Source organism: Camelus ferus, chromosome 2 (genome assembly GCF_009834535.1).
Source record: "Camelus ferus isolate YT-003-E chromosome 2, BCGSAC_Cfer_1.0, whole genome shotgun sequence".
Classification (NCBI taxonomy): domain Eukaryota; kingdom Metazoa; phylum Chordata; class Mammalia; order Artiodactyla; family Camelidae; genus Camelus; species Camelus ferus.
The window spans coordinates 84,229,114-84,256,390 of record NC_045697.1 but is presented as its reverse complement, the minus strand read 5'-3'; the positions used below and the strand labels follow the sequence as shown (position 1 = coordinate 84,256,390).

At 33.8% G+C, this 27,277-nt stretch overlaps 1 protein-coding gene across 2 annotated transcripts in view; it reads right to left on the bottom strand.

The window, feature by feature from the left end:
- Window positions 1–130: 130 nt before the first annotated feature.
- USP53 (ubiquitin specific peptidase 53) overlaps window positions 131–27,277 on the bottom strand; it is a 49,500-nt gene continuing 22,353 nt past the window's right edge. For both annotated transcript variants that reach the window (XM_032462540.1, XM_032462533.1), the window contains exons 4-16: window positions 24,446–24,580; window positions 22,281–22,394; window positions 22,118–22,200; window positions 19,746–19,851; window positions 18,996–19,142; window positions 18,053–18,202; window positions 16,788–16,950; window positions 16,025–16,177; window positions 14,575–14,721; window positions 12,677–13,406; window positions 11,544–11,620; window positions 4,296–4,389; window positions 131–3,360 (exon numbers count right to left, since the gene is read on the bottom strand). In XM_032462540.1, coding sequence (XP_032318431.1) covers window positions 2,370–3,360; window positions 4,296–4,389; window positions 11,544–11,620; window positions 12,677–13,406; window positions 14,575–14,721; window positions 16,025–16,177; window positions 16,788–16,950; window positions 18,053–18,202; window positions 18,996–19,142; window positions 19,746–19,851; window positions 22,118–22,200; window positions 22,281–22,394; window positions 24,446–24,580 — 3,090 coding nt within the window. In that variant the 3' untranslated portion in view covers window positions 131–2,369. The remainder of the gene's footprint in view (window positions 3,361–4,295; window positions 4,390–11,543; window positions 11,621–12,676; window positions 13,407–14,574; window positions 14,722–16,024; window positions 16,178–16,787; window positions 16,951–18,052; window positions 18,203–18,995; window positions 19,143–19,745; window positions 19,852–22,117; window positions 22,201–22,280; window positions 22,395–24,445; window positions 24,581–27,277) is intronic.

The window sequence follows — 27,277 nt, the reverse complement described above, 5'->3', positions numbered from 1 at the left end:
GATAAATTTTATGATCAACAATGTTCCAAGTTCACCCCTGAACCTTAAATTGACTTAGTTTCCCATAAAACAATTCACAAGGATTAAGAGGAAGCCACAGTTCACGAATGCAAAGAAAAGTCCCACCATATGAAGTTAAAAATCAGTTTATCCCCCCCAAAATTCTGAACCAGAAGAAACTGACTTCACATGAAAATACTTTGAAGTATTTTGAACATTACAACAATTATTGGTTGCATCATTTAAAAAGTTATTATAAGCTTATAACCAGAAGAAAACATATATAAAAATAAATAGGCACCCTAGAAATAAAAAACTTTACATGTGAATGATTAGTTGGTAAATACATATTCAGTCTATATTTGGAGTGTTGAATCAGCATGAAAACAAACGGTCAGTTTCTAGTTTGTTAATACTATTACATGATTCAGGAGGTTTCAACCGGACAGTACTTAAAAACGAGCCCAAACTGGACATTTCTATTTGATGTTTACAATTCAATTTTGAGTTGACTCTCATACAAATCTGTGATATTGCTTTTAAGTATCAGAAATTAGTTTAAATGTTTCAAATAATGCATTTTCAACTGGACATAAACCAAAAATGAAGTACAGAAAGTTTTTGAAAGTTATTAAAAATACTTGGAGCTCATTTTTCTAGTATTTTAGTGTTACAAAAGCAGTAATTAAATACACTGACATTTCAAATACAATTTTACAAACTTTACAACATTTACAAACCCTCCATACTAGAAACTATGTTAAAAATAAGCTTTCTTAAAGATAAAATTTTATTTAGTTGATATTCAAGTGTTTCTAAATTAAGAGAACATAAAGTAATAATCACCTACTGTTATAATTAGAAAAGGTTACTAAAAATTTCTCTAGGTGGAAGACAAAATTTGGCCAAGACTTGATAAGTGTGTGAGTTTAGACTTCTACAAGCAATTATTTTCTACTTATCTAGAATTATTCATTTTAATCATTTACATTGTGGAATATTTTAATGATTTAGGTCAAAATATTAAATTTACTAATTAGCTTATGGAATTATTACATTTTATCTGTAAAATTTATCCATTGATGAATGTAAGGAAAATTTCATTTCTATGATTCTGTAATTTTATTTCTATAATAAGTGAACAATATAAAACTATTCTAAACCACAATTAGTTTACCAGCTTAGTATAAAACTAAATGACAACTGTGAAATAAGGCAATTAAAGTACTTATTTTCACTGGTAAGGTCATCATAATATTGGAAAATTCCTTTATTTTTAAAAGAAAGCCTTCTCCATGGAAGTAGGTGGAGTAAAATTACTATTGGTTTAGACTAGAAAAAAGGGAGGCATGCTCAAATTAATACATTTCATTAAAATCAAATCTTCTATATGAAAGGCAGAAATTTAATCTGAAAACCCAGAAAGATTTTCCAATTTAAGAATATGAAAATCACTAAAGTGGGCTGACAACCTATAAACAGATAAGATTATAGCAGGGAAAATTTAGGCAGTCACAGTGATATTCTTATTTAGAGAGCCTTAGGTTAATTCCTAACACTGGTTATTAGTGGCCCAAAGTAAACCAAACCAAAATAAAAATCTTTCACATTTCATATAAAATTAGAAAAAATTGTAACAAATAAATATACCAAAGTGAAGTGATTATTTTTAGCTTACATGGCTGAAATAATATTTATAAATGCATACTATAACAAAGGCCTAATTTATGTTAACTAGGCATTCTGAAAACAAAAATTCTAGGAGCAAAGTTAAGTCTTTTCTGACCTTGAGAATTTAATTTAAAAACTGCTTTATCATTAAGGCTTTTTTTCCAAATGCTATCAATTTCATGGGTCAACATTTTCTTAAGACACTTAAAGGGGCCATATGTAGTAGACTATCACAGAAGTCAAAAGCAAATGGGTGAAGTCCTCTTTTGGCTACCCATTAGAAAGTGCTTCTTCACAAAGCAATACTGCTTTGACTATACAAACTATCACCTGATACCTTTCAGTTAGCAGAGTTTTCCAATCTACATATGAGTACTGGTTTAATACTTACGGGTCTACTAGTCAGAAAATAAAGCAGATAAATTACAGTTCTACTCAACTGCAGTATATGATGAATGACATTTTTGCATATCCCCTGCTTTTCTCTTTTTTGAGATATGCCAAGACAATTGAGAGGGAATTTCTAAAATATCCAATAAGCTTATCTTCAAAAAAAAAAATAAAATAGCTATATGGAAAGTTAAAGTGATTAATGACTTTAAAAATGCCATGGTTTTTAATTTCATATATCACTAGGTTTGGTCAGTCAATTAATGGTTAACGGTCTCTGATAAATATAAGCTTGCCGGTTTCATTGTTTATCTATTACAATGTATACCAGGTTTATATCTTTGCCCAGAAGGGCAATTTGAACCAAGGCCACTATGTAACACAGGTCCTAGCTCTCTTTCACTCTGAGACAGTGAATTATCATTACAAAAGCCACTGCTCTCTGGAAAACAGAGCTTGGGCCTCTGATGGTATTTCAATCTATACGTATCAGTCATGCAGTTATCAACTGAAAAATAGGTAGTTAATGAAACTGTCTCACTTGGACCGGTAGAACCAGAGTCTATTTCTGGTTGGCAAAAAGCATCAACAACTGTACCCGAGTCTGCCTGGAAATTACTAGTGAAAGAGCTAGATGGTGAGTCTGGTGTGTTGCCAACACGCTCTTTTCCTTGAAATGGTTCATTAGGTCTTTCATCATTTATATATGTGCTCACTTCTAGACCTGGTTCTGAAGCTGCACTTAAACTGTGTTTCGGAAGACTAGAAGAATTAGTTTTAAACATCTCCGTAAGTTTGACATCAGGTGTAGAATCACTTTTCTCTGACTGTGGCACACTGGCTGTAGCATATTTCTTTGGTGGCAGAGGGGGTGGTGGATGCTGGCAAACAAGTTTTGGCATCTGACAACCATCAGATCTGCAAGTTGACGGAATTATACATTCCCTGGGTAAAGAGTTCTCAGAGGAACACTGCTCCAGCATATTCTGCTGCTGGAGGAGGGGAGCAGTATCTGGCTTTAACTCCACAGTTCTCATGTGTGACGACCACAATGAAGATGATGAGACTGTTTCATTACTGTTCACTCTCTTTCCAGAAGCAGAATTATCATCAGTGGAAAAAAGCAAGCCTGTTCTCTCAGAATTTTCTGTTTTAAGCCACTCGGAAAATTTGCATTCACTTGATCTTTCAAGTTTCTGTTCATCTGGCTGGTGGGTCTGCTGTCTTCCTGTATGGTCCTTGAGTGTTTGTGAACTGGACGAAGGGAATAACTTTCCATTGGCTTCACGTATATGTGACCTGAAATATAGAAACAAAGCTAAAACACCAAATGCAAATATGCAAAACAAGTTTTTGTCCTGTAGTTTAACTTCCTAATATAGTATTGATGTTATTTACATAACATAAAAACAGAAATGGAAAGCTATTTGCAACCATTAACATTTTACATTCTCTGAATCCAAAATCTTTATGCCAGAATACATTAATGTTTACCAGAAACACCTGTCATTACCAAATTCAGATTTCTAATAATTGGAAGTATAATTAAAAAAAAAACAAATTTCAACTTACAAACACTGAAATTACATTTACTGTGATAAGATATAGCACAGATTTATGGAAAATGTTACAAGCAAATAATTCAACACTTCCCAGCCAAAGTTACAAAGTTTATAGCAATAGAGGTACTTCAACTTTGATATATAATGCTATAAGGATAGTATACTAATTAAAAATAATTTATCCAGTCAAGATTACCTTTAAGTAATAATTAACTTCTAAGATGAAGATAAATGATATCACATTGCAAATTATGTATCTTCATATGATTAAATTATTTTCCTCACGTGAATTGCACAGAATTCAGTTAGAGCAGAGATGAAAAGAGTTGACTCTCTGTTAGGTAGATAAAAGCTACATTCAAACCTCAACTCCTCTACTTTGGGCAAATTACTTAATCTATGCCCCAAATTTTCTCTTTTGTAAAATACCATCTACCTCAAGACAATGCTGTGAGGATTAAAAAATACAACCATATATAGTGCCAGGTACTTTGTAGGCCCCCTCTCATTAAGGGCTACAACCTTTTAATGATCCCAACAAGATATGCATCATAATACTATAGACCCACTGCTTTCAGAGTAGTAATATGTTCATATGCCTTTCTGATAGAGTCCCTATAATACATACATTTAATTTAAAAAGATTTTAGTATCCCAAATAGCTGTGATTACCTTTTTATCAATGGATTTTTTATTTGTAGATGTGATTCTGGGTGGAACTCAGATTTACAGCCTACTTCCAAGTTCTTGAATTCTTTTCTAAAACCTGAAGAGGGAGAGAGGAAAAAAATTCTTTAAGTGATCTTGTAGAATTTACTCCAGCTGTACTTCTCCATAATTTATACAAGGTTTTCTATAAACAGGTAATTCTCTTCTAATTAACAGACAAAAACTAATTCTTCAAGACTCAGCTCAAATAGTAACTCTTTTCTAAACCCTTTTTACAAAATTAGTGGTTCTCTTCTCAATTTATTATCACTTGAAAATGTCAGCCATGTCCAAAAAGTGCTATTCCTGATGCATCATGTGGAGCCGGGTTTCCTCTGTTTACTCTTTACTGGGAAAATGGTGGCAAAAACCTCACATTTGAAGATAGACGACTTGAGCTGAAGTTTGGATTCACTGCTTATTGGTTGGTAACTTTACAATCTCACAACAAACTTTACAACCTTACAGTCTCGGTTTCCTCATTTAAGTAATGAGATTCTGATACCTATTTACCTATCTCACAGGAATAGTAGGAACATCAACTGAATTTGAATGAGTGGGAGGGTATTGTAACACATAAAATGTTATCCCATCACTAACTAGCTACCCTTACTGACTGCTTACTCAAGTTGTAAGAAGTTGATAATAATCATTTCATCTAATCTTTACAACTGAGCACCATTTTTACTTGAAAAGACAATGAACAAACTTTGGTTTGGGTATCTGTCAGAAAATTTCCTTGAAAATGAAAGACGTGAACCTGTCACACTCCCAGGAAAGCAACTGGCACTATTTACTGCCAATGATAAAAATTCAAGCTTTTAGATGAACGTAAGAGTTTTGAAAAATTTGTATTTACAACCACGACTTTCATAGTTTCTCAATAGTTATAAGGACTTTCTGCTAATATCTGTGGTGATACTTAAAAATATGTTCTTTTAAAAAATACAGAAAGAAATGTATCAACAATTGGAAGACTTGCATAATTTAGCAAACCAGTATTTTCAAATGAAGATACATGGATGTTTCAAAATCATGCATGAGTAAAAGGATTTATTCATTCTTTCAACGAATAAATATTTTGAATTTTTAGCTTTAATGCCTAATACAGCAAAATTAATAGATACAACCTATAGCAACAAAAGCTGTTTGAGGCCTTCAATACCTATGAAAACAACTGTTCCAGCTGGTTGCAAAGAGGCATCTTTTTAAAATCTGAGTTACAACTATTCTGTGAAGTAACTTCCCTTTTTATACCCAAGGAATTGAGACTTATGGAAGTTAAGTGACCTAACTAATGCCAGAAAGCTGGTGCAGCACTCAAACCAGTCCAGGGTCAACTTCAAAGCCACTACCTGTAAGCCCTCTTTCACATATGCCACTAAAACACAAGGTCATTGTACAGAATCTCCTTCTGATGAAACTAGGCCATTAGTTTGAACATCAAACAACTTAATACACTTCAATGTGGTGATGCCCATAGAAAATACCAAAATATATGGCATTAGATTGAATTTTTAGTGCACTGCCTATACTTCTGTACAATTCCAGTAAATTTTTCTGTATTTTCCCTTATTTTTAGTTTGCCTTTTCATCATGTTAATTTATGTTTCCTCTTGTTCTCATGCTTCTAGTCTACTGCCCACCAAATCTGTGAACTGATGACTGCAAGGAAAACAAAATCAAACTATTAAAAGCAGCAACTTTACATATAACAGAACTTTATTTTAGATGCCTTTTTACATAATAACAGAACTTTATTTTAGATGCCTTTTTATCCCAAAATTGATGTTCTACATACATTTTTTAAAAACTACCCTGTCCCTCAAAATTCAATTGGAATCTATCAAAATATCTAAACATCACCCTATTTTAAAAAACCTATACTGATTATTAACTGACTCTGTAAGTTAAACCTTGGAAGTAATTTCCAAGAAAAACTGGTGTAATATACATGATAAATTAATATTCTTTATGTCATATTGCTCACACAGTAATTGACAGCTCCCAATAAAAATGAAAGACATACTGTTTTTTCTTCTTTTAAATCATCCCCACTCTGTCCACCATATTCCCAACTCACTGATCCAGGACAAGGTAAGTATAAATGGAGAAAAATTCTTCTTACCTTCCCCACCTCTGCCAACCTATTTGTAAGTCTACTAAGTGCCATAGTAATAAAGTCGCAAAAATAAAAGGCAATATATTTTACCCCAGAGAGCCTTAGTTGCTTGTCAAGTTGACACAATGCCTGAGGCTCAAAAACTAAGCCTGTCTTTGATGGTTACCTAATGATTTTTTTTAAATTGCTGTCAAAAAGAACCTTGATTATTTTTCAAGTCTGTAAAGTCTTTAAAGTCTTAAAAATTTGTAAGTTGACGTTACATTATAAATTTCCCACTCACTGTGATTTTGACTTGAGAATGTTTATTATACTTTTTCACTTACCCATAACTTCAAGTTTAATACTCAAAAGCACAAGAAAAAGCAAATACTTCATTCTTAAAGAATTATTTAGTTTTATTAAAGTATCCACACAATGGGCAGCAGGAGGCAGCAGAGGTTTCATAAATATGTTTGAAATTTTAATATCACTATGGCAGGCATTCAACCAAGTGGTTTGACTTCAGAATTCCAACTAACTTAAAAATAGATGTGTTATTTTTCTCTTCTGCTGACACAGGCATCCATGTGTCTTTAATGGGAATTTTGGCTCCTGGTTCTTTGCAAATCTAAGATAGTCGCATTTTAACACTTTGCATGGAAGCTACTTCAACATCAAGGGAAGAAGCTTTAATTAATAATGCTAATTTTGATACTACATACAAAAAAACCTAAAGCCCAAGAGTCAAGAAATCAAAATACATATACTTCAGCTGAAAAGATGACCTAGGTTTAAAACAGACTTACACAGCAGTAAAACCAAACTGCTAGTCTAGACACTGTGACCCTAATCTTGTGGTATAGGGAGCTTTGATTATAATAATAACTGCAGTTACAAAAACTAAACATTCAAGAGTAATAACCTAGTCAATGGCCTGATTTATGATAAAATTACATTTAAATAAAATTTGAATACTTTAGAAAAATCACAAAATTTAACTGGATAGATATTTCTGGCTAAATTTAAACTGTATGCCAAAAGGAGTAGAGAGATACTTCAACATATAAAAACAAAATCAACTGCTAAAAGTACCTCGTTGTCTAAGTATACTTTCTAATGTATTTATTTTAAATGTATACATACTCTGCAGTTTGCCAAAAACATCTTGGAGAAAATAATCACACTTGTGTACAGGAAGAAACTCTTCCAATAAAGTTTTTTTCATTTTCTAATTTTAGGATTTAACATGAAGGGTAGTATATTTCACTTAACATAGTGCAAGTACAGATATTTTTTAAGAATAAGAATTAAGGAAATTAACAAGTTTTTTTGACCACTGATTAACTTCTTTCACTCTTATTTGTCAAGATCAAGATTCTCAGCTTGAAGTAATCCGGATTTCTATGATTAACTGAGATTAAGCCAAGTATTGCAGACTCCAAAGTAAATGGCAAACAAAGTTTTTTGAAAGACCTAATAATTCCTTTGTGATTTGTCATGTATAATCTGTGAATATCCTAATGTATATTTAATTTCAGTAGATAACCTTGCTCCATAGAGAAGAGTTCATGAGGTACACACAATACACACTGTGTGGTACCCACACTCACCTTTCTCTCCCATTACAAAAAAACTACTACTCCTTTAATTCAGCAGCTACCTCCAGAGATCTTACTCCATCAATTATTGTGCTATTCTATTCTTCTCTTCACACCTTTCTCATCCTCTGTACATCATTAGTTCCTTACCCTCTGTAGCATAAGTGCAAAACTAAGTTCTTGGTTTCATTTTTTTCCTCTAGGTATGGCTTCATTGCTATTCACAGCAAAGGTTTTGACAGACATGTGCTAAATCCATTTATTTACTTCTTATTCTGCTGTAATCTTTTTTGAAAAACCTTCTATTTGGAGATTATTTCAAAAAGTTCAAAAAAGATTGACCTTGAATGATTAAAACTACCACAAATACCTTCCTGTATATCCTTCACTCAGATTCACTTATTAACATTTTACTCCATTTAAATTCTGATCCCCATTTGAGAGTGAGTTACAAATATCATGGCCCTTTACTTCCAAACACTTCAGTCCCACCTCAGTCTTGCTCCTATTCTAATGTTCCTCTAATGCCACTCTTACTGTGTCACTAATGACTTACTAACTCCTAATTCAAACTGGCACTTTTTATTCCTTATTCGGCTTAATCTGTGACCACTTTTCTTCTTGAAACTCCCCATTTTCCTGTAATAACTCCCTCTCCTGTATTTTCTCATACCTTCTAGATAACTCTTCATTCTTTTCTTTAGTTGCTCCTTCTCTCTATCCTTAGCTCATCCCTTTTACTTAGCAAAAGTCATGTTCCTTCGTCTATTTTTTGCCCCCAAATCTCCCATTTTCTTGAGTGATATTGTCCATGTCTATGGCATTCAATTTTCACATTTGTTGATGGCTACCAAAACATAATCTTTCCTGCTTTCCAGACATATATTCCTAACTGCCTAATAAATCTATTTACCTAGATGACAAACCTCAAAATAAATTTGGCATCCTCTCTCACTCCCAAAATTTATTCCTTCTTCCTATATTCCTCCATTAGGTGAATGGTGAATCTACTTACATAAGGCCCAAATACAGCCACCCCCAACTTTTCCTTTTCCCCTATTCTGTATGTCTCGTCAAAAAAGCTGATTCCACTGTCCTCTTATTCTTACAATCTTTCAAATCTTCTTTCTTCACACTGATACTGCCTTAGTTTACACTCTCATCTTTTCCCTAGGCTATTAAAGTAGTCATCCAACTAATTTCTCTCCCACCACTCCAAATGCACCCTCTGCACTGCCACCAAAGAGTCCTTTCTAAAATGCAAACTGGAGTATGCTACTCTCCTCGTCCTGTGGTGCCTTTCCACTTACTGTAGGATTTAAAAATAGCAAAGAAGTTTCATCATGATTTGGCTTCTATCTATCCTCCATCCATCATTTCGCAATTTCCATCTATGCATTCCAGCCCTGCATAAACCAAACTACGTATTCGTCCAATATGTAATATTTTTTCCTGACCAAGTGCTTTTGAACATGTCATTTCTTCTGTCTTGAATGTAATTTAAGGCATTTGAAATTCTCCCCATTAGAGAGCCATTTTTAAAAGAGGAGCTAAAATAATCTAAATGGCATTGTGGAATTTCAACAATGTTCCCAAGTAATAGCTTTAGCAGTGTAGGTATGTTTTTTTTTGTAGCAGAACCCATAATGAGACAGGCTGTATAATCTCTCTATCAATGAGAAACTATTAGTGAGATAATTACAATGGCATTATTATAAAGTTCTCTACCATCATATAAATTTGTATAATATTGAAAACTTATTGAAATCCAAAATAGGAAAATAAACAAAATATGTTATATCATATAATGTAATATCACTCAGCCTTAAAAAGGAATGAAATTCTAACACACACTACAACATGGATGAACTCTGAAGACATTGTGCTACATGAAATAAACCAGTTGCAAAAAAGACAAGACTGAATGATTCTACCAGTATGAGGTACCTAGAGGAGTCAAATTCACAGAGACAGAGAGTAGAATGGTGCTTGCTAGGGGATGTGGGGAGGAGGAAATGGGGAGTTCACAGGCAGTTTCAATTTGAGAAGATGAAAGACTTATGGAGACAGATGGTAGTAATGGTGGCAAAACAATGTGAATGTACTTAATACCATTCAACTGTCACTTAAAAACGGTTACAATAACAAAGTTCGTTATGCATATTTTACAAGAAAAAAAATTATTTTTAAGTGGGCTACATACACAGTCTTTCATATTAAGTGGGGAAAGCCACTACAAAGCTCTTATAGCAATGCACTCCTGACCATCACAATCTCTATGACCTTGTGCTTTTATTAATATCAGGAAGCAAGCATCATTTTGTAAAGAGCACTGAACTTGCAGTTATTGTTCAAATTCACCGACTTCTGCTGTTGATTTCTGGCCAGCCCTTTACTGTTTCCTGTGATACTTGGTGTTACCAGACTTTTATCAGATTTTTAAAACAGGCGAGACATTTTATATGGGAAAGGAAGGTTATTTCCTTAATATAAGTGTTTCCTTCTGATATTATACCATTTGATGAAAACAAAATAAACATTTAATCATATTCAGTGTCTGCAACCTGAAAAATAATCTGCACAAAAGCCTTAAAGATGATAAAGACTAAAAACAAACTTTAAAGTGTGTTCTTCCTGGCTATTTTTTATTGTGGAAAAACTGTGTCCCTTCTAATCCTCTGAATTCTAAAATATGAAAACAATGCCTTTGATTGCAATCTCAATAATCTCCTTGGTCATCATTCTTCTTGATCCCTGTCCCCCAAATCCTTCAGGTATATCTCCTTTCAGTAACAATCCCAAATCCTGAATACATTCAAACATCTAGTTTTCTTTGTTTCTGGGCTGCTGTGTGTTGCTAACCAATCACCTATAATAATGCCACACCATTACATATTTATTCTTTCCAAACTGAACTTTTCCAGGAGGCTGTTTATCAGTTTTTCTATCTGTCCTTAACTCCTGTGCTAGACATGTAAATTGCACTTGTCTACACTGTTTGAAATCAGGCCTGGCTGTAAGACTTGCCTTGGCCAATGAGATGTGAATGGAAGCACATGTGTCACTTCTGGACTGAAAGTTTAAGAGCTTACACACGACTCTCCATGCTGTGTCCCTCTTCAAGCCCCTCCTCCCCCAGTACCGCAATGATCAGAGCAGTATTTGTGGAGATAGAGTCCCATTAGCCTGGGGCCTTGAATGATTACTAGGAAGAGACTTCATGCTGACCTCCACTGGACACGTATTGTGAGCAAGAAACAAACTTGTGTTAAGACACTGAGATTTTGAAGTTGTTACCACTGCACAGCCCAGAACCTAGCCTATCCTGACCGACACAATTCCCCCTATTCCTGGTCCCTGAAGTAGCAATTCCCATCCTTTTAAAGACTTCAACCATCCTCATTGTTCATAAACTCATCAGTAATAGGACAATCCTTACCTTCTTTACTCTTAATACCACAATTTATTCTTTACTGCTACTATTATAATCTACTTAAATAAAATTTTTACCTTCCAAGTGGTTTTTGCTCTGTTGGGAGGTACAGTTCACACGTTCTGTGTTTAGGTTGCCTGTCTTAATCTGGTCACTAGAAAATAGAACAAAACATACCGAACACATCAGCTATCATGGGGTATGATTTAGTTTATCCTAAGAAAAAGGACATCACATAACATTTAAGATATGCCATGTGCTCTTCTAACAGGGGATTAATGTACATTATTAGTTTACATCTCACAACAACACTTAAAAATAGTTATTATCTTCATTTTACAATAGGAGATTAAAGCTGTGAAAGTCAAATTAATTTGCCCAATAATTAAAATCTAAGCCTATCTGGGTTACAAAGTCCTGATCTTTCTGATTCCTAGGCTACTCCTTTCTAAGAAGTATTATGAAGTTCCTCTGCCAAATAAAAATGTTTTACTAAGTCTTTATTACAATGATTATTTTAATAATAGAAGAGAGGTTATTTTTTGCAAATCTGGCTTTTTAATAATGTGGTAAAACACCAGCTAATATCAACTCAAGACATTTTAGATCGATTAAAAACAAATCCTGGCTAAATTATCCTAAGCTGTGGACATGTTTTAGAGGTTATACAGAGAAGCGCAAATAGGCTGTTAACAGTAATATATGTTTGCAGAATTAATTAAAAATTAATTGAACACAAACAGTTATTTCACTGTATTCTTTTGTATTTGCTAAAAGAAAAAATATCTCTTCCATGGAACTAGTTGTGACAGCAGAAAATAATCCCAGTTGTGAGTTAGAGATGTCAGAGACAGGACAATGAGCATTAGACAGACTGAAGAACTAAGCAATTAGCTTACTGACTGAGATATACCAATTTAAATCTATGGTTTAAAACCTGTAGTATATATCAATAGTTTTGGTGGCAACAATTATAATGTATTTCTTTTCTTTCTAAATTTCCTAAAAATAAATAGTTGTTATCTTTGGAATCAGGAAATAACTATTAAAAATAGAAACTTGAAATATCAAATAACCCGTAACATCCCAGGTTACTCTGAGCTCAAGCTCTTTCCTTTACTTTAATTGGCCCCAAACTTTGAAAGTTACTTCAAATAATTAATAAGAGAGCATGGTAGGGGGAAAATCATTCATTTAATCTGTGTATTACCTGAAGGATGCTGTTTCTTTAACACCACTGATATCCATTACTGTACCATTTCCATCGATACCAGGTGAGTCCAAATTAGCAGATCCATTACTGATATGATCACTGCTTTCATATCCAGATTCAGTCCTTTGCATCTGCCAATTGTCACCATGAACTTTGAGGCCTTTATTTTTGTCTGCTCCTTTTCCATTAAATTCAAGGGAACTCCTGCTTCCTGTTTCCTGCTTCATTTCATCTTCATATATAGTCATTAAACATTTTTGCTTTGGATTCTGTTTTGGCCAATCATTAAAACTCTGATCTTTGCTACATTTAGGTTTGTTACTAATATTTGACTTATGTCTTGGACTGTGCTGCCTTTTTTCACTTTCATCAAAAATACTATCAACATTTAATGTTTCTCTCATAGGTTTCCAACCTCGGTTCCGGCTTTTACTGCTACCGTTATAGCTGCTCCCTTTATCCCTAGAATCTTGGCTGCTGTCTGTTTCATATCCAGTGCCACTGTCACTCTTAACTTTGCCAGTTATTTTCTCTCCTGGAGCAAGAATCTGGGATTTACTTGAACTTAACGTTTGTGCAGAAGCTCGACTCTGCTGGGCAATTCGGTCATGTTTGCATGGTCCTTTTCCTTGACTATGATACAGATGTGGACTCCCATATTGTCTAAAGCCATTTGGGGCAGGAGGTGATCCAGACTTGAAATGTGGAAGGTCGTCATCAACCAAATCTTTAAAAATAAATAAGTAAATAAGGATACAAATGAACTACTCTTCAGTAGTTCACTTTTTAGTCACAAGCCATATACCTTGTTTGAGAAGAAATGTTAAACAGTAATAGATAAATAATAATTATTTAAATTAAATCACATAGTATTTTATTTTATTTACTTTTTATTGAAGTACAGTCAACTATAATGTGTCAATTTCTGGTGTAGAGCACAATGTCCCAGTCTTGCATATACATATATACATTTGTTTTCATATTTCACAGTGCCTTAGATTGAAAAGTGCTTTTTCAGTCTCTATGCTGCATGAGAGGCATTTATAAAATAAACAGTTACATAATGATTTAAAAAAAAATTTCTCTAAAGTAGATCAGAAGATAATTAAAGCAGTTTAAAAAAAACAGTATTCTATCTCATTCACAATTAATGAAAATCATAAAAATGAATGATTTCTACCTCTTATATTGATTGGTAAAGATATAAAAGTTTATTAAACCAATTGCTGCTGGAAACAGACATCTAATCACTGTTGGTGGGAGTACAGCCTGTCAGGTATTTTAGGAGGACAAATGAACCACGTCTATCAAAACTGAAAATAAACATACTCTAACCCAGTAATTATTCTGAAAGAATTTTATGTATGGCTATATGCTAAAAGTACACAAAGGTATATGTCAAAGATGTCACTGCACCAAAAATCTTTAATCAAGTTTTAGAGTCTATCAGCATCAGTTAAATTATGTTATGTCCATAAAGATGACAGCATAAAACCATAAAAAGTGAGACACGCTCATAATGAACTAGAAACTATTAACAGTGGAATAGAATGGAGGTGAAGGACTGCAGAAAAAGAAGCTCTTTCCAACTAATTTTATAACATTCCTTATCATTTGAATGTACCATATGGGTGAATTAAATTTATAGTTAAAAGTAAAGGTAAAACATCAAAACAAACACAAGTATTCCAGGCTAGAACTGAATAAGAACCAGGAAAATTTTACATTTATAGATTTAATAGGTATATTAAAGGAATCACACTAAAATATATAATAGATAAATAAACTTAAATAATACACAAATTATATTAAATTGTATGAAAGATACAAAAGTTAGCTTTAAAATAGATTTTAGCTGCCCCTTTTCAAATGAATGCTATAAGCTCTTAACTTACCTCTATGCCTGCCCAAATCTTTTCTTTGTCCCCTTTCCAAATCTCTCCTTTGTGAGGAAAGTAAGTTCTTTTGTTCAATGGCTTTCAGAGCACATTCTCTGGAAATGTCTTTTATTTTTTCCCTTTGATCATTGTGACTTAATTTAACTGTAAAGGAAACCATTATAATAAAGATACAGATCATTTTTCAAATGTACTCAATAAAAGCACAAACTGAACAATATAAAAATTTTAAGATGCTATATATTAACAAAACACAGATTGAAGTATACCATGAATTCATTTTTATGCTTATCCTGACACAGAGGTGCATGTTGTCTTTTGAAACTTCTTGAAAAACTCCTAAAGCGAACGCGAAGGATAAGTGACTTTTCATTGAAATAATGAGAGCTTAAGGTAACTGAGTCAGGCACTGCTCTAAGCGTCTTAACTCATTTAATCCTCTGAGATGAGTACAATTACTGTCTGCTTTGGATTGGGAAATGGAAGCATGTAAAAGCTAAAAATTTGCCCAAGTTCACATAGCTTGTATATGTAGAACCAGGATTATGAAGTCAAATTGTCTGCCTCTAGTGTTTGTGTTCTTAAACATATGCACAGTTTCTATAGGCTTAAAATATTCTTGAAAAACAGATAATGGCTTACTCTAAGAACATCAATAATACATGAGAGGGAGAAAGGTATAGTTCCATTAAGAACATTTAAAAGCATGTATTGTAGCTCTTTGTTAATGATAATCGTTAATTTTGAATCTTACCACCCTTAAACGGGTTACTTTTAGGGTTAGACATTATTTTATTAATATATTTAAAAGCTGCTTACAAAATCATCCTGACTACCCACCCAAATAGAGTTGTATGTAAAGCATAGCTACACACCAAACTGTGATGTCTCATTTTGACCCTAGTCACAGAACTTGGTATGTGAAAATTAAAGTTGTGTAATGATAATAACAAGAAAGGTGAATAAAAATGAAGTTAAAAATAAACTACAACTATAGTAACTTCAAACTACTGTTGCATTCACTTGACAATAAATTCAGTTTGGGCATATGAGCCAAATTATTAACTCATGTTTTTCCTCCCCAAGACAATAATTAACTCCTTTAAGGAAAGGCTGCATTTTAGCTTTCTTTGGTAACAGTCCAGATTGCCTCCAGCCTACTATGTGCAGCCTTGAGTGCATGGAGAAACTCAAACACTAGTCAGGTCAAATTGTTCAGATAAAACTAGAGGTCTCAGAGAAATCCGTAAGTCAAAAGAAAGAATTTTGTTTCTACTTGTTATTTTCTCTTCATGGCCAAGGAAAGCTAGTTAATAAGCACCTTCCTTTTGGTCCTTACTAAGAATTACAGATTCATTAAGTAAAGAAAGAGGCAGGCTTAACTATGAAGAAAGGGAGAAACTTAACTACTCAAAGACAACGTAAAAATGACAATTTAAATACATACCTGGTCCTCTACCACCACTTGTTTGAATATGGCTCCGATTAAATGATGAAATATTATCTGCTTGAAATTTCTGATTTTCTCTCTGTTTTATCTGATCACCAAATCCATTTTCTTTTGAATTATCTGACTTATAAATTGAGGGCTTCTCACATCCTTAAAAAGACCAACAAAAGTGTATCATCCCTTTCTCCTCCCAACCAGAAGAGTTGTTTGAATCATCCTTTCAGACATTTTTAATACTGTAGACAAAATTACTTAAAAATTTAGAGAACTGATATCTTTTAAGGATGTCTACACGTTTTCTAATGCATCCAAAATGGCCTAGCTGCTGTGGACTTTTCTAATGTACTAATTCTCTTTAAATCTCAATATTCACTGCTAGTAGGAGCGATCAGTAAGTATCCCCTTGTGCTGTGAGACCACAGGAGTGGGTGACTCCTGAAGGTGCTTCAGAGGCCATAGATGAGGAAAGGTTTCTTTATAAAGACTAACTCTAAGTATTAAAATTTTCCTGAACTCCCCTTTACTGAAACTAAATATTGAAATTATCCTCAACATTCATTTCACATTCACTATATTACCATTTCTACCCAGTGTGATTATAATAATAAGAAAACACTAAAAAGGATTTTTAGGCTTATGTATTTATTTATTTTTATTGGAGATACCGGGGAGTGAATCCAGGACCTTCTGCATGCTAAGTATGTGCTCTACCACTGAGCCATTTCCCTCCCCGCAAAAAAATTTTTTTAAAAAGAATTACCCATATTTTCTGCAATGGATTTATAATGCGACCAGTTGATGACCTGCCGGAGCGCATCTTCAGTGGAAACTGCTGTGCCATCCGGGTTTGCGTAAAACAAAAGCAATGGCTGGAAATGGCATCGGATACACTTGGAGACCACATCTTTCCATCTAGTTCCAACCTTTTAAAAAATCACAATGAGTAAAAACAAAACAAAACCTTGCAATCAATGTGTTACATGAAAAGACAGAGACTGAATTATTTGTTTCCCTAGCCTGCTTGCTCACCCCATATCATGTGATTTGAGGAGATGGAATGGTAGAGCAGGTCTGTTGTTACTAATATTCCTTCAGGGTATGGGGCATATTTTCCTATTTCTGTATATATTTGGTGATTTTTCCTGAATCCTATTTTGAAATGGCATACTGAAATTTCATTGAATTTCACATTTTTCAGCATTGAATTTTTTTGTGTTCCTGTAAAATTGTTGGATTTTGTTCTGGCATGAAGTTAAGTTATACAGGATCAGCTTGGTCCTTTAAAGGCTTCATTTTAAGCTTTTTATGTCAGATCCAGAGCAATCTTCAATCTAGGGATAATTTAGCCCCACTATTAAGATGATACTTTTCTGAGGATTCTGTCAGAATCCCTTGCTGCCCTGTGTATCCACTCTTGCTGGTGGGGATACAAACTATTCAAGCCCTGTGTATGTTTTGGGAACTGTCTGACCTTCTGTCTTACAGAGGTCCTTTCTCTCACCTTGTGCCAGTTTGCCACACCCATGGTGGATCACTACTCAGCCAAAGATTAAAGGGGGAATCCCTCTGCCAATCTCCAGAATTTTCCCTCTGTGCAGCTTCCTTTCTGGTAATCTGCTCAGCAAATTTTAGTGATCTTGCCTCCCTGAACTCCAGTTTTGGTTTCCTCAACTCAGTGAGACTAACTAGGCTTTGTTTGGGTTCTCCCTCTGCACTGTCATCCAGAAACTATCTCTAGGCAGGAAGCAGGGATCACTGTAAGGCTCTTCTTATTGGTTTCCCTTTTTTCTGCTCAATTGCCTGTTGTCTGGTGTCTAAAGTAGTTGCTTCATCTATGTGGTTTTCTAATTTTTAATACTAGAGGGCTTTGATGATGCTATTATAACTTAGTTCATTTATTACTGTAAGTATTTACATATAATCATTATTTTATATAATTATATTGTTATTTTATCATTATTATATCATTTATTCCTGAAAAGTAAAAATCACAATAGTTATTCCAGTTAGTAAAGTGTCACATACCTCTTTTACATTTGCATCATCAAAAAATACCCATTTGGAACTCTTGGTATGAAAAGCAAAGGCACAATAATGTCGGCTGGTGTAGCAAATCATGCCAACAAGGTGAAGTTCACTATTTTTGGCATTTTCATCAGTAACCCTATAAAAAAGCTGTTTAAAAAATAATTTGTATGTAATATTGTCTCTTTTTTAAATGAGGAACAATAATTTGATGGATCACGCATTTGACTCTCTATGAAATATATTTATCATGCTTACTGCCCCAATCTGATATTACATAAGGCTATAGACACTACATTGCACTGTTAACAGAGTTACTACTTTCAATTAGTCCATAAGAAATATTAAGTCCAATAAAATGTATTCACTACAACTTAGTTCAGTAGACAGTACCTCTAATAACAGAGAACTGACACTTCACATACATACTCAAAACGTGAGATAAATTACGTATTTCCTTATAATTCATGATTGAGTCACATATTTTAACATACATTAAACATTTTATCTAAAAGATAGTTATCTGAAAGTTGAATTGTAACAAACCAATTCAAAATTTATCGAGATGGCAATAAGCATACTAAGAGATAGGTGCTATAGATGAATTTTAAATCTTAAACTTTTCTAGCTTAATATTTATACTTATAATCATTATCATACACACAAACACATACACACATGCATATACTATCATATCATCATCATTCTAGAGTGATAGAGGGATAGAGCATGTGACAGTTTAGTTTGTAACTGAGAGCACCAGCCCCAGTCTAGGCAAGAAAGGCATTCCAGTTAGCCTGATTTGATTAATTTTATCAGTGATACACCTGAATATTATTTCCTTTGGAAAGAAAATTTAGTTCTGAAAAAGTACATTATAATATTGAAGATGTTTTAGAGGAATTTAAAAATAAGAAGGAAAAGAATGAAACAGTTGCAGTACCCCAGGAAGATAAAGATGCGTTGCTAGATTCCGAACAACATCTTCAGTCAAGTCAGAATGCTCAGAATCCCAGACTAAACCAATTGTAACAATCTCTGGGCAGTTCATTAAAACACGCCGAATTTTTATTTTTTGGCCACAGTTACTCTAAAGAAAAACACAAAAGGCAACTTTTGAAATTATCCAAACAGATATACCACAGGTATATCTTATACAGTTTGTATTATGCAATAACAATCTTAACATATATAAGAAACTTATTTCTTCAGCATATTAAAAAGGACTTCTAACAAAGTATTTTTCTTAATTATTGATTAAACAGGAAGTTTATTTTACATCAAAGTACTTTTCTTTGGTATCTTTGTAAATCTGTTAAAATAAGAATTCAACCTAAAAAAGGCAGAAATAAAACCCTGAAGTTATTAGTAACATTAAATGAGAAAAGAATAATACCATCTGTAGTATTTATTTAAAGAAAAACAAAAAGAAAATTCTCTATAGTCAAATAATAATTTCAGAACTTAAAATTAATCAATATATGCTATATTATAAATTCATAAAGGTAAGAGTTTTTAAAGAAATAAAATTGAGACAAATAGCTCACATGGTATAAACAGTTATTTAAAATAACATTGAAAAATAAATTCTTAAAGTTAATTCCAGATATAATATTTGCATGATAATTTCTGAATGTCTATATTCAAATTTACAAACACAGAAGCACACTAATGTTCTCCAGATCATACTTACAGGGCACTTCCTGTAGTCATCAGTTGTGTTTGCTGCTTGCAGCAATTCTGCGAACATTTCGGGCTTAAAGCGTTCATGCCTTTCCATCATTCTTTCAACTTCATTGCTACAAAAGAAAGAAACAGACCCAAATCTAGCCTATGAACTTAAAAAAGAACTAACAAATTTACATCAAAAATACTAACTTATCAACATAGGTATGACCACTTTTTCTGTCTCAAAACACGATTTTATCTGAAAAATTGACTATAAGGTAAACTTCCATGAAATGAAAAAATTGTGAAATTTGGCAGGTGTATGATGAAAAAAATTAAGTCAAGAACAGAATAAAATAACATGAAATCATATCACTGTTTGGAACTATATAAATGAGGTAAGATGCTCCCTATAAAGGTAGCTCTAAGTTAAATGTTTCTTTCACATTGTTACATAACAAGTAGAGAATTGAGTTTAAACTTTTGCCTAACAAGAACAACAAACTAGGAAAGGCTCTCTCTCTGGCCTAGAGTTCCCATAAACAAAGTTATTTTCAGCTAATAGAAGGGCCCTTTGTTGATTAATGCAGAAGTCACAACCAAAGTCCTTAAGCCCGGTTTGTGCCTTTTGTTCCTATTATGAATGCTAACAATTTCATTAAAGCCTAGGCACGGTATCTGTGCCATTTTTTATTCAACCTCTCCCAGAGTCAAATTTTCACATATCAAGATATCAAGTATCTTTAAACAACTATTTAAACACTTCCAACAAGATATATAACAGAAGCTCAAATACTCCTACTAGTGTCCACCCTCAAAGCTCTGGCTCTACTTAATAGTAATATAACTGTCCTAGAGCTGGAAATATTTTACAGTTCAATGGTTTAAATAATATACAATATGCACAAACAGCTAAAACTACCAATTCTTCTAATGCACTTCAAAAGTAGACTAGAGAGCACTAAATCTGACAGGTTCACTCAAATTGCATGTAATGGTTACTCATGAAATTGACAGCATCAGAGTAGTGGTTAACTAGAGATAAATTCTGAAATTTAAAATGAAACCGACCTGGGTTTCAATCTTAATTTGTCCATTTACCAGACTAACCTTATTAAACTTATTTCTTGATCAACAAAAAGTTTTTGTTAAGATTAAAAGTGACAATTTATGTAAAACCTGAAATATAGTAATAAGCAATGAACAACTGGTATTCAGTACTTGTTACCAATAAAAAGCGAGAGATATTAATTAGAATGCAAAGTCTGGGCTTTTGCAACTCGTGGTGTGGACCAGGGACAGACTGATGAAACTCTAATTCTTATTACCTAAGATACTGCCTCAGAGCACTGTTACTTTATACAAGAGTTTCAAAGTAGACTTTAAGCTTTACAGTTTTTAATTTATCTTCTATCCTTATTCAAACACTATCCTACAAAGTGAATAAAATTGACAACAAATGACTGAAGTTTAAGGAATGTTTCTTTAAGCCAATATTTCCCAACACTGTATATATTCAAATAATCAAATTGCTATATTCATTGATTTTTAAGAAATAATGTGCTATATCCAAAAACTACAGGAAGTTTAATAATACACTGAAATAGATAAGCACCTAATACTCACTTTGCACAATGATAAAAATATTGGTAGCATTTAGCAACTATTGTACTAATGCATTCCAATCAATAACTATTGATCCATATTTTGCCTTTTGTATTAAAACATATGCAAACATTTATGATCTTATTCAATGCTTATCACACATCAAATATTTATACTCTCAAATATCTGTTTCAGTGTCCAAATAATTCTTATCATGGAAAGTCTAGGAATCTTTCATTTTTTTCCCCCTAAGGGATCATTTTTGGATCCCTAAGCTGATGTTTCATGGACAGAAAGGGAGGGAAGGGGACAGGCAAGCAGGGCAAATTTTTATTTCAAGTAAATGTTGAAGTCTTAAATGCAATAAACCTAACAGAGGACTATTTTCACTTTTTTCCTGTCTTTTCTGCTTCCCCTAACTTTTCATCACCACGCAGGGACATGGTGGAGCCATGGAGAGATGGCCACTACAAAGGTAACACCTTAGCAAAAATGAAGAAATCACATACAGTTCCATTTATCATTGCACTTGTCATTTTAACCTTTCCTTCACGGTTCCAAAACCTTGCTATAAATATAAACAGGTATACATTTCACTGAGTGATACCTGTATTTGGCTAAATCAGAAACATCCAACTGAGGTAGACATCACTTAGTACCCCTGATGGCAGCGTATCTGTTAATCTCAGAGAGTAAATGTTCATTTATGCTATGGTTTATAAACCAAATGCTCAATAAATGATCACATGCCTTATTAACATCTGTGACAAGTATGCTTTAACAGGTCCTTACCACAGAGCTGTTGTAGAAATGTACCTCACAAATTCTGTGAAGGGCAGAGGATCCGATGATGCTCCACAGCTACGACACACACACTGCAGGTAAAAACGTATGTTTTATTTATCAATCATAACACATAAATATAATATCTAACAAAACAGCTAAGCTATCTCACCTGTTCATACAGAGTCATAGCAAACTTCTGGTGAGTGATACAAGATTTAGAGGTACACATGTCCGCGTCTCTGCTTGGCACTATGTGAAAATGAATCCTCTCCAATATATTTTCCTAATTTAAAAATGAAAGGACAAATGAGTTGCAAATCTTGCACAGGACACTTCAAAATACAACTCTTTTTAAAATTTAAAAATCTTAAAATCTTCCAAAGTGTTAAATTTAGGAGTGCCATACATATTGTCAGCTTTTCAGCGTTCCTCTTAAGCAAGCCTTCCAATGTTGTTCAATAATTCACCTTTTGCAGAGTTAGCTTTAAAAAAACCCTAGCAAAAGAAATACTATCACATAATATATGATTTTAATAAAGATTTAAGAAATCAGCTCATGGTGGCTGACATTTAGAAATTAATATTAGAAAACAAGATTTCCTATGTTCCCAGCATTCTCACGTTCAGAAAAAGCAGTTGATAAAAAAAAAAAATCCTACTTGGATCATTTGATTAGTCTATATAACTTAAAATATCAATGATAAAGGCTTGTAATACCTGCACTAACCCCCTAATTCAAGGGATTTGCTCTGCAACAAACTTCATATGAAAGTTTGGTTCCATAATACAGATCAATAAGGAGTATTCATTTCTTTAACAAACAATCCTTTTTACCACAACTTAACAATGGATTCTTTTAATTAGTTAACTTCCTCCTCCTCCGCCCCAGTACATTTATACTCATTCAGTTACTTACGCCTGGATTTCTAGATACCCTATGAATTATATCATGGATTAGTACATTTCATTTAAGTGAAAGTAAAACTACAAGTTTAGCATTGTGCAAAATATACTTTTTAAGCAATGGATCAATTATAAACATGAGACATATGAAATATACATTTCATGACTGTGTGTGCTGTTTTTGTCACATTTTAATAAACATGGCAAGTGCGCTAAGCAGTGCACTAGACAAGGAGCTTCCCATCTGTCTAAGTAAACAGTCAAACTGTTCATTTAAAAAGATGATAATAATATGTAAATGCCAAATGAATTCTAAAGAGTAAATTCTTCAGAAATTCAAAGAACTGATTGGGGTGCTTTGATGATGCATTGCATTGTGCATATGACTTAGGCTGAACTTTAACAGATAATAGGTTAGGAAAGTTTTAAATATTTCAGGAACTTGAGCAAAGGCTGTAAAACAGGAATTTAAAAGACATGTTTGGGGAACGGAATGAAACCACCTTACTAGAAGGGAAAATTCAGGAAGCTAAGTTGGAGTTTAAATGTAAAGAGCCTTAAATGTCAGAAGAAAGTCAGGTTCGAATCACAGAAGTATCTGAAGAGCAAGCATTAACCTGAAGAAAAACTGTAGTCATTTGGTGGCCGTTAAAAACAGACTAAAAGGAGACAGGTTGAAAAGACACTAATACAGAGGCTTAAATAATGCTGAGAGTATAGGCCTGCGCTAAGAAGCGGTGACAGGGAAATATGGCAAGGCAAACCTTAAAAAGGGCCTCTGATGAATTTACAGAATTTGCTGAAGAGATGCAAGACTAAGAGAAGAATGGTTACATCTTAAATATAAGTGGCATCTACGTATCAAAACTATTAATCATCCACATATGTATTTTACAAGGTGTATAAAGTGCATTCCTGATTAAGGGAATGCTCTACTTTTTAATAAATTGGTAACAGAGTCTCAGAACCTCAACTTCAGTCAGTGGTTCTCAACCTGGAGTAAGGTGTGTATCAGAACTGCTGCCCCTGACAGCTGCCCAGCAAGATCCTCTTCGTTCCCAAAGAGAATCACTGCATGGAATGAGAAATGTTACCGTGAGAGTGTGCTGCATGTGTAAACCCTGTAGAACAGAACGATGACTTAAGTGATATATAATATGATTTATATATTTTTGCTCCAATAAATACATTTTAAAGGATTCTAGTAGCCTAACTCTCAAAAATTAGGGCAGCACTAATAATCAAAACCCAAAGTACACAAAACACAGGTGGACTTAAACTGAGCTTTGAAGGGTGGGAAAGACAAGGATCCACTGAGCAGTTCTGATGCTTATCCATTGTTATAAATTTATGTTTCATTTGTCTCAAAAGGTGCATCATTTAAGGAATGCAAACTACAATCCTGATTTAAGGATTATCAGAAATACTTACAAAGCACTCTGCAGCATCATCCATAAGGCCAAGCTGGAATCGCTGCTCATCTTTGAAGCTTTCCGCAAGAGCATGCCTTATGTTATCTGAGGGAAGCGCTTTTTCTCGACTGTGTTGAAACTGTGCAAATATTGTCTGGGAATCAACAAATACATCAACAAGTAAGTTTAATCCCAACAACTACAAAAATACTTGAATAATTTCATCACAACACAGTAAAACTCAAAACTATATGCAGAAACTAGTAAGTCTTTTGCTTTAAAGTTCCATACAAAAATTTATTTATATCAGTAATGTGTAGAAATGGCTGCCCCAGCCTCTAAATCAAATGTTAGTGCATAAGAATTAAACATGAAAAGTTCTCATGTCCCATCTTCAGAGATTCTGACTGAGGTGAGGCCCATTTTTAAACTGTTTCCCCCGCTGACTATGATCTAAGTTGTTTGTAAAGAATTTTGAGATAATTTGCTTCAAATCTTAAAGTATACTATAGGAATAAAACTTATCCAAAAATAAACATATAGTCAAGTAAAAATTAGTAGGAACTCTCTAGTCTTGAAACATTGGGAACATCATTTAAGAATATATGATTATAGGTGTTAATTGGTCTTTTATTTCTTTATTGAATATAAGCAAGAAAAGCTTTTTAAATAAGTTGGGTTTATGACAATCATCTTGGGGGCGGGGAAGGTTTTCAGTTACAAACCACCAAATAAGAACTGGTTATATTAAGTTCTGTATTAATTAGTCAAGAGGTATGTCATCCCCCACAAAAAAAAATTTTAAGACCAAGATATGGTAGGCTAGGAAATATTTCAAGAATCTGTTCTACTGCTGCAGGTAATTTTAATTTATAAATAAGAAATTAAAATATACATATGTATAACTGAATCACTTTGCTGCACACTAGAAACTAACACAACACTGTAAATCAACTATACTTCAATAAAAAAGAAATAAAAATAAATAAGAAATTAAAAAAGACGGCAAATGATATTAGATATCCAGAACTAAAATTTTTAGCTATAATTACAAGTGCTAAAAAATGAAAAATGTTTTCAGATGTCATTTCTTTTTTAGGTAATTAACTTTTCCAGGTAACGTTTAAGATATTAATCCTACACAAGATTGTTATGCATTCAACATCTATTTTTTGATTGCCTAGTATATATGAGGTATTGTTCTACATCAGAAAACACAGACCCTGCCCCATGGAGCATACGTTTTCGATGTAGTAATGACGAGAAGGCAAATTAAGTAACAACAATTACATAGCATGTCAGAATATAATAAGCACAATAGAGAAGAACAAGGAAATACAAGAGAAAAAAATAAAGCATTGTAATAGCGACAGGGATGCGGGGAGTAGGAGAGAGGGTGGGAGCTTACCTTTTATCTAGGGTAGTCAGGGAAGGTCTCAAAAATGGTAAAATAATAGTTAAGGAGAAGAATGAAGGGATTAAGAGTGTTAGCCATGAGGACATCTGGAAGAAAATCATTCTAGACCCATGGAATAATAATGAAAATACACAGAGGTGAAAGCCAGCTCTGAGAAATTGCAAGGAGGACGGTCTGGCTACAGTGCAGGGTGTGTGCGTGGGTGTGCATACACGCACACACACACGCACATGCATGTGTGAGCACACAGGTGTTCCGAGGCTGAGGAGGCAAGCAAGAGGAAAAAGCCGGTGGGTGATGCATAAGGCTATGGGAAGATTTGGGCTAGGAAATTTAACTGGTTTTTACAATTGGACAAAATATTCACAATTTACTTCAGAGTAAATAAAACATGATACCGTAATTTGATCTAATTTCATCCTTCATCCCCTAACAATAACCCTATTTTGCCATGTTCTGAAAAAGAGAATATAAAATTGCCTTCTTCAGTGATTTATTCAAATACCCTTTTAGGAACATAAATCAAAATAAAGCATGAAAATGACCTTTTATTTTCCTGTATATATGTGTGTGTGTGTGTGAATTAAGAATATTCAAGAATGCAAAAGACTAAAACTTTATTTCTGAAAACATATTAATCAAATCTTAAATTCTTGGGTAAAAATTTCAATGACATACATGAACTGCTAACATATACTGGACTTCTCTTTTTCACCTTTCTCCCTATTCTATTTATTCTCATTCAAGCAGTCCAAATATTATATCTACTTAACACAGGTTATATCACTCCTCCAGTCAAAACAATCCCATGACTTCCTAAATCACTCAAGAGAAAAAGCTAAGGTCCTAACCAAGGCCTAGGAGGCCCTACATAACCTGGATTCCTGTTGCAGTTATTTATTACTCCATAACAAAACCACCCCAAAATGCAGTTACTCAAATAACATTTATTTTTATCATAAATCTGCAATTTCAGTGAGGACGGGTCAACTCTGCCCCACTTGCAGTCATTCGGAATCGTCTGAACACTGGGACTTGGAGTCACCTGAAGGTCGGTCACTAACTTCTAGAGGTTGGTGCTGGTTGTTGGAGCTGCCTGTTGGCCAGGACCTTTCCTATAGCTGTGACTAGCTTGGCTTCCCCACAGCATGGCAACTCACTTCCAAGAATGAGCACCCCAACACACAGAGCCAGATAGATCACTTTTTCTAATCTAACCTAACCTTAGATATCTGTGGCATCATTTCTGCCACATTCTACTTAATGGAAATGAATCATTAACACAAGCACATATTCAAGGAATCAGACTCCACCTTTCGACAGAAGATCTGCAGACGTGTTTGAAGCCACCATAACTCACCTTACCTCTGAGGTCATCTCCTATCACTGTCCCCCTTGCTCACAGAGCTTCTACCACCACTCAGGTTTCCTTGA